The sequence below is a fragment of the Meleagris gallopavo genome, chromosome 30 (assembly GCF_000146605.3).
Source record: "Meleagris gallopavo isolate NT-WF06-2002-E0010 breed Aviagen turkey brand Nicholas breeding stock chromosome 30, Turkey_5.1, whole genome shotgun sequence".
NCBI classification, from domain to species: Eukaryota; Metazoa; Chordata; class Aves; order Galliformes; family Phasianidae; genus Meleagris; species Meleagris gallopavo.
This window is the reverse complement of record NC_015040.2, coordinates 3,122,997-3,130,793: the sequence shown is the minus strand read 5'-3', so window position 1 is coordinate 3,130,793 and position 7,797 is coordinate 3,122,997. Positions and strand designations below refer to the sequence as shown.

At 54.4% G+C, this 7,797-nt stretch overlaps 1 protein-coding gene across 1 annotated transcript in view; it reads left to right on the top strand.

The window, feature by feature from the left end:
- THOP1 (thimet oligopeptidase 1) overlaps positions 1-7,381 on the top strand; it is an 8,854-nt gene extending 1,473 nt beyond the window's left edge. The window contains exons 3-14 of the mRNA XM_031557086.1: positions 4-382; positions 1,348-1,496; positions 1,838-1,945; positions 2,418-2,520; positions 2,776-2,936; positions 3,059-3,194; positions 3,290-3,656; positions 3,902-4,103; positions 4,225-4,411; positions 4,675-4,803; positions 5,100-5,236; positions 5,367-7,381. Of these exons, the coding sequence (XP_031412946.1) occupies positions 4-382; positions 1,348-1,496; positions 1,838-1,945; positions 2,418-2,520; positions 2,776-2,936; positions 3,059-3,194; positions 3,290-3,656; positions 3,902-4,103; positions 4,225-4,411; positions 4,675-4,803; positions 5,100-5,236; positions 5,367-5,525 (2,217 nt within the window). The 3' untranslated portion in view covers positions 5,526-7,381. The remainder of the gene's footprint in view (positions 1-3; positions 383-1,347; positions 1,497-1,837; positions 1,946-2,417; positions 2,521-2,775; positions 2,937-3,058; positions 3,195-3,289; positions 3,657-3,901; positions 4,104-4,224; positions 4,412-4,674; positions 4,804-5,099; positions 5,237-5,366) is intronic.
- The last annotated feature ends 416 nt before the right edge of the window (positions 7,382-7,797 follow it).

The following is a 7,797-nucleotide window of genomic DNA, read 5'->3' as shown; positions in this document are numbered from 1 at the left end:
AAGCACACAGTGAGCAGTGCTGCAGAGCCACCCGCAGCTGTTGGCACTCAGTGCTTTGTGTCCTTACAGCACGACACAACCCGTGTGCTGGGCCCCTATGGGGTGCCCTTACCGAGCTCTGGATGTGCAGCTGAATTTTCCTCCCGGCTCACGTATGCTTTCCTTCCCGTTCCCCCAGGTAACGTGGTGGACAGTCAGTCCCCCCTCCCGCCAGCCAACCAGCTGCGCTGGGATCTGAGTGCTGAGCAGATCGAACGCATGGCTGCTGAGCTCACCGAGAGGACCAAGCTGGTGTACGACCGTGTGGGCTCCCAGGAGCAGGGCGAGGTGTCCTATGAGAACACCTTGAAAGCACTGGCGGATGTGGAAGTGGAATATACAGGTACGCGTGTGAAGTGGGAGCGCTCGCTTTCAGGAAGTCTACATCTTAATATGTGTGTTTTTTGCATCTTTTTTTTGGCTCTGCCATCTCCTTTTGCCTTCCCTTGACCCGCTCTGTGAGGTGTATGCTTTTTTCTAGTTAATGTTTACACAGCTAGGTACAAGTACAAAGCAAAGAGTAGACTTGGAACGGAAACCTAAGTCTAAAATGAGAATAGTGCTTTGGCAGCAGGAAGGTCTGTGGGAGGAGCGGCTCATTTTCAAGGTTGTCTGCTGATTTCATATGTCAAGATGCATCAGTAGGAACAAAGGGTGCATTGACAGAAGTCTCAGAAATCTTTAGCTCGTTGTCATTTTTGGTTTCTTCTCCAGGGCAGTGAATGGATATCTGTGTGTGTCTTGCCTGTTTGAACATTGCTGTCATTTTAGGGGTTCTGGAAAGTAACATGATGTGATGGCGTAGTTTTAGCTGGTAGTAGCAGGGAACGTCTTCTGTACATTCATTTCTAAAATGGAGATAAGTCAGGAGAGAACACACCTGGGGCATTGCAGCATTCAAGAAGCATCTGCAGTGAAGGTGTGTCACTGATGGCCTGGTTCCATTGTGGAAGGAGGCATGCAGCCATGCTGCCTGCGTGTGATTCTGTTGATAACAGCTAAGCCTGGGAAATTCATGTGAGTTTTGTGAGAAGGCCTGAGTGTAGTGAGAAATCAGTGGACAGATCTGGTTAGCAGGCGTGGCAGTGAGCATGGGGTGAATGGGTGCACAGCAAGCATCGCTCCAGATTTGTCTGAGGGCAGCAGCTTGCCTTGCTCTCCCTGTGTGTGGGCAGCTGGGTCAGGCTTCTGGGCTGTCAGACTGGCTCCCAGTTAACACAGACTTGCTGTCTGCACTCCTGCTCGTGAGCAGCACTGGGACACAAAGAAGCTGTTGCCTTTTTTGTGATCTCTCTGCTGTCTTTTCAGTCCGTCGGAACATGCTAGACTTCCCCCAGCACGTCTCTCCTTGCAAAGACATCCGTGCAGCAAGCACTGAAGCTGACAAGAAGCTCTCAGAGTTCGATGTGGAGATGAGCATGAGGCAGGATGTGTACCAGAGGATTGTCTGGCTCCAGGTGTGTGGGGAACTGAAACTTCCTGGAATGACAGCAAACTTTCTTCCCTTGTCCCAGACCTTAGAAGCAAGTGATGCTGGGTCTGGAACTGAATAGTTGTATGGTCTAGATGCTAGAGTGTCCTAGGGAATTGAAATTTGAGGGCTGTGACATAAACCCTTGGTTATCCTTTTGGTAAAAAAAAAGTGTTGGTATGCTTGCCTCCCTTGTGGAAAAAGGGCTGGGTAATTCTGTGTCACTAGTGTTACAATTGCCAACAGGTCTCAGAACCAACTTTCTGCAACAGTGTGTGAGGATGCCTGATCCCTTGACTCCCTGTGCTCAAGGGCTTTGTTTTACAGGAGAAAGCAGAGAGTGCCTCACTGAAGCCTGAAGCAAAGAGGTATCTGGAGAGGCTGATCAAATTGGGCAAAAGAAATGGTCTCCATCTCCCTGAGGAAACACAGGAGGTGAGACCATAGAATTGCAGAGGAGGCCTTGTGGGGTGGTAGGGAGGGAGTCCCACTGGAGCTGAAGCTGAGGTGGGCAGACTGAGGGATGAGCTGCTCAGAGTCTCCCTCTTACCATGAGCTAGTGGCTCAGTGAAGGAGCCTGAATCTAGGCTAAAAATACAAGAGAAGGTGAGATGAAATAAGGGCAGGGGAGGCAGCTGCTTAAACACCTGCAGCTCTTGAGCCTGCAGGAGGCAGTTGGGACCTTGCTGAGGTGGCTGCTACCTACCAGGTGTGATCAAAGAGAGCCTGCTCCAGGCTGAGAGCTCAGCGCCTGCACGCAATTAATTCTGCAGCGTTGTGTTTGAATAAAAGCCAACTGCAAACCACTGGGCAACTCAGCAGGCAGGCTGCTGGCTGGAGATTTGAACAATGCTGTTTGACTTTCCCATTTGGACTGACTTTTTTCCTGTTTGTCTCTATTTTAAAGAAAATCAAAGCTATTAAGAAAAAGCTGAGCGTCCTTTGCATAGATTTCAACAAGAACCTGAATGAGGACACCACCTTTTTGCCCTTCTCAAGGGAGGAACTAGGTATGAACTGCTCGTGCTTGCCAATTCTCTGCATGCTGCGGTGGTGGGCCAGGTACAGAGTTAAAAAGGACGGTCTGCCTTTTTTCTCCGTGGGCAAGAAGTGTGTTTGTGCTCTGGTACCATGGCCCAACCAGCGGGCAGGAATGTGAGCACTGGGATTGCTCTGGCGAAGGAGCAAAAGCTTGTTTCTGTGCACAGACCTGATATTTTGGGGAAAGATCTGGGCTCTTTGTCATTTGTCTGCTCTTTTCTCAGGGGGACTCCCTGAGGACTTCTTGAACTCTCTGGAGAAGACAGAGGATGGCAAGCTGAAAGTCACCTTGAAATATCCACACTATTTCCCTCTCTTGAAGAAGTGCTACGTGCCTGAGACGAGGAGGAAGGTGGAGGAGATGTTCAACTCGAGGTGCAAAGAGGTAGGTGGCCTCGCTGCTAGCCAGCAGGGCCAGGAGGAGTGAATGCCAGTTAGGACTCTTCCATGGACAACTCACTTCTCGTGGACCTACTTCATGCTAAGCTGTGTGCCTTTGCATTGCAGGAGAACTGCTTGATCCTGAAGGAGCTGGTGGACTTGCGGGCTCAGAAAGCCAGTCTGCTGGGCTTCAGCACGCATGCTGATTTTGTGCTGGAGATGAACATGGCTAAAAGCAGCAAGACGGTGGCTACTTTCTTGGGTATGGCCCCTGGTTGTGTGGTGGAGGGGAGGAACGGGGGCACTGCTGGGCCGAGCGTGCTGCTCTCACTAATGCTGCCTCCTGAACTTTCCCAGATGAGCTGGCCCAGAAGCTGAAACCCCTTGGGGAGAAGGAACGGGCAGTGATCCTGGACCTGAAAAAGAAAGAATGTGAGAAGCGAGGCCTGGAGTTTGACAACCGCATCAATGCCTGGGACATGCGCTACTACATGAATCAGGTGGAGGAAACCAAGTACAGCGTGGATCAGAATCTGCTGAAGGAGTACTTCCCCATGCAGGTGGTCACCACGGGCCTGCTGGCCATTTACCAGGAGCTGCTGGGGCTCACTTTCCATCTAGAAGAGAAAGCTCAGGTGTGGCACGAGGACGTCCAGCTCTACACAGTGAAGGACACCTCCTCCGGGGAGACCATCGGCAAATTCTACCTGGATCTGTACCCACGGTGAGGCTCTGGGCAAACCAGATTGAGGGATGAGGGGCAGTGGGAGCAGAGTCTGCTGTGTGCCTGAGGAGGAGAAGACATCCCTCTCCCCACCACGTGGCTGTGGCAGAGCTGTCCTGGGGGCACTGGGTCTGTGTGAGCTGCAGCATCGCCAGGGCTGCTGAGCAAACCTCAGTGCCCTGTCTGGTGGCTCATGGCTGGCAGCCTGGGTGCATCAGACAAACAAACTCCTCTTCCTCACCCAGGGAAGGGAAGTACGGACATGCAGCCTGCTTCGGCCTGCAGCCAGGCTGCCTCCTGCCAGACTCCAGCCGGCAAATCTCGGTGGCTGCCATGGTGGCCAATTTCACCAAGCCCACACCAGATGCACCCTCCTTGCTGCAGCACGATGAAGTGGAGACTTATTTCCATGAATTCGGGCACGTCATGCACCAGCTGTGCTCTCAGGTGAGGTCTGGCTGGGTTGGCAGAGGTGTAGTTTGTTACCTTTCCCCCCCTTCTGCTCTCATGTAGGGTTAAGTTATGCCCCTCTTGGAGATGTGGTTGACTGTCTGGACGTGTCTCCTAGGCGGAGTTTGCCATGTTCAGTGGGACACACGTGGAAAGGGATTTTGTTGAGGCACCATCACAGATGCTGGAGAATTGGGTGTGGGAGAAGGAGCCTTTGCTGCGCATGTCCAGACATTACAAAACAGGAAGCCCCATTCCTGATGAACTGCTGGAGAAGCTCATTAAATCCCGGCAAGCAAACACGGGTAGGTGCTGAAGAGGGACGTGGGAGTTAGGAATAGAGGGTTGTGTGCTATTCCCAGTGAGGATGGAGTCTTGCTGGAATGTCAGCTGCTGCATATGGGGCAGGGAAGGGGACCATTGGTGACCTGGCTGGTCAGGATGGTTAGATGAAAGGCTTTGTCTTGTTGCCTGTTGGGACTGAGAGGCCTGGGAGGAAGAAACCACGTCTGTGGGGAGAGCTGTGGGAGCCCCCAGGCCTCAGTTTTCTTCTTCCCCCTGGGAACAGGGCTGTTCAACTTGCGTCAGATCGTCCTGGCCAAGGTGGACCAGGCGCTGCACACCCAGACGAAGGCTGACCCTGTGGAAGTGTTTGCACAGCTCTGTGAGGAGGTGCTGGGTGTCCCTGCTACCCCAGGTATGTGGGGCTTCTGCTGGAGGTCCCATTCGTGCTGTTTCTGTGGGTTTGGTTCTGCAGGTTCTTTTCTGGGATGGGGCTTTAGGCTGGCTTGGAGGGGATGGTTTCCACTGACTCCAGGAAAAGCAGGGCAGAAACTATACCAAAAATAGTGGGAAATTCCATCCCTGTTTCCCCTGCGATTGTGAACAGGCTGATACAGTGCCTGCTCTGACACATTTACAGCATGGAGGGCTTTTTCCACGAACAATTCTTGCAGCCTTTCCAGTTAACCCTTCCCTTCCTTTGCTGTCAAGGTACAAACATGCCGGCTACGTTTGGCCACTTGGCTGGAGGCTACGATGCCCAGTACTATGGCTACCTCTGGAGTGAAGTGTACTCCATGGACATGTTCCACACACGCTTCAAGCAGGAGGGGATCATGAACTGCAAGGTAGGGAGGGTGTCCTGCATGGCCAGACTCAGGGGCTGCCTTCCCTGGGGGAAGGAGGTGGTAGGAGGCACTGCAGCGAGGTCAGCAGGGAGTGGGTGTCCTGCATGCACTCCCATCTCTCTCCTTGCAGGTGGGCATGGATTATAGGAATTGTATCCTGCACCCTGGTGGGTCCCTGGATGCTTCTGACATGCTGAGGAAGTTCTTGGGCCGTGAGCCCAAGCAGGATGCCTTCCTGGCCAGCAAAGGACTGAAGGTGGAGAGCAACTCGCTGCCTTCAGCCTGCTAAGAAGCTGCTCCAGCCCGTTTGAGTCAAGCCAGCTCCTTTGCCTACTCACCAGTCCTCTCAGGCCCAGCAATACCCAGTACTTCAGCACATCCTGGGCCCGCCCCATTGGAGATGTTCCTCCAGGATCCTGTTCTGAGCCCAGCTGGGCGTTCAGAGCTGGGTTTGGTCCGGGTCCTGGGCTCTGCAGTGACAGCTCTGTGTAGGAAATGGAATCCCCTTTGTCACTCCCCAGAAAGGGGATGGAGCTGTCACTAGCCACAAAAGCTAGCTGAACTTTGTACCTGATTTCTGCAGAAGGGTGAGTTTTAGTCTCATTGTTAGCTGGGGAGGAGGGTGAGAATCTAGCAAACTTGAACCATTGTTTTAAAATCCCTTTGTTATGAGACTTCCCATAGGGCTTGACTTGTTTTGTGACCAGAGTAGCCTTACTGTTGAGCACAAAACAAACAGCCCGAGGAGTTTTATTAGGAATCCTGCTCTCCCCATCTTTGGGCAGCTGTGGAATAAACATAGGAAGATCTCGGTGCTTAAAAACCAATGTGTTTGCCAGAATGTCCTGTCCTGAGCTGCTGCAGTGCTGCTGCTTGGGCAGAGGGCTCGGGGGGCTGGGGTGTGTGATGGGGCAGAGACCAGGACCTCACGTCTGGGGTCATCCTGGGGCAGCTGCTGCCCTCGGGGCTCAGGTCATAGCAGCAGGGTGTGTTGCTGTTGGTGGCAGCTCTAAGCCAGGGTGGGACAGGGGAGGGCCACGGAAAAAAGCAGGCGGCTTCTAAACAGCACAGATGCTTGGGATAAAAATATCGAGTGGGCTTGGAGCCAGGGGAGGGCCTGGGAGCGGCCGGGCTCTGGGGGACAGCAGCCAGCCCTTTGCCTGGCCTCGAGAGCAGTGTGGCCCCGAGAAGGCCCCATGGCGGTGCCCACGTGTCGTGGGGTGGAAGTAGGAACCCTCCTGGGAGAGCTGAGGCCCCGACTGTGGTTTGCTCCTGCTATGGTGAGTGGTTTTCCCTGCTCTCTCCCCAGCTCCGGCTGCGAGGTTGCTCAGAGCCAGGTATTGAGCCCTGCGGCTCCTCTGCTCTTGGAGCTCACGCTGCCGGCCCCGGCTGCTCCCTGTGCTTCTCCTCTGGTCCCCAAGCTTCCAGCTGAGCTGCTTCACCCCCTGGGATGAAAGCTGGGCCAGCTGCTGATGAGAAGCATGCACTGTGTGCAGACAAAACCACTGCTGTCACCTTCCTGCCCCAATCCCAGTGAGACGAGGGCTGCTGCCATCCTCCCTCACCCCGCCATGTGGATGGGACCCTGAGCAGCAATGCAGCTCCTCGGTGCTCCTCGCTGGGGCCAGGTAGGCATCCTTCTTTCCCCCCACCCTCTGTTTTAGGCATAGGTGAGTGTCTGTCCCAGGTGCTGGCAGCACAGGGCTGGGTGTGCTCAATTTGATGCTGTGAGTGTTGATAACTGTCACGTTTTACTGAGCTTTTCAGGGTTTTCTTCTGCCCTTTTCTCTTGAAGGAGAGAACTGGGCAGGGGAAACGTGCACTTTCCTCCCTCCTTCCCATATAACTTTGTCCCTCCTTCCACTTACTCGTGCTGACGTGTGCGGTGAGAGGTGCTGCTCGTAGGGCTGACCCCAAGGTACAGTGCTGTCTTGCACCAGGCTCCCTGGGGCTGCACCTTGTCCCTCCGCCCCCCCACCAGGGAAGGGAGCTCCCGTTTGTGGGTTTTCTTGTTTCATTTTGTTAACCTTGAAGGGCAAACCGGTGTGTGTGTGTGCCGTTTGTAATGGTCACGTCCCTCCCTGCTTGTTTCAATGACTGGATTTTAGATGATTCCTAGCACTAATAAAGATTTTCCCATGCGGATGTCAGCGTGGTTCAGATCCGGGTGAGGAAGCTGCTCCTTTTGGTGCTGGAGGTGGCTGCAGCACGGCGCTCGTGGCACAGCCATCCCCACAGCAGGCTGAGGATGGGCACGGTGTGGCAGGCGTGGGGCGGCAGCGTGTCCGGGGTGAAGCCCTGTGCAGAGACAGGCAGTGATGCCCCGTGGGTCTGTGTGGACGTGGCTGCTCCCCCACCCCCCCACACCTGGCTGAAGAAGCTGTGGTCCAGCACATCCTGCAGGTTGGGTCGTGCCGTGGGCTCGAGGGTCAGCAGCTGTGCAAGGAGAGCTCGGGCCCGGGCTGAGAGGCAGCTGGGCAGGGGATACTGCACTGCACGGATGCGCTGGTACAGCTCCTGCCGCTCTGCTGCTTCAAAAGGGGGGCTGCCCGTCAGCACCG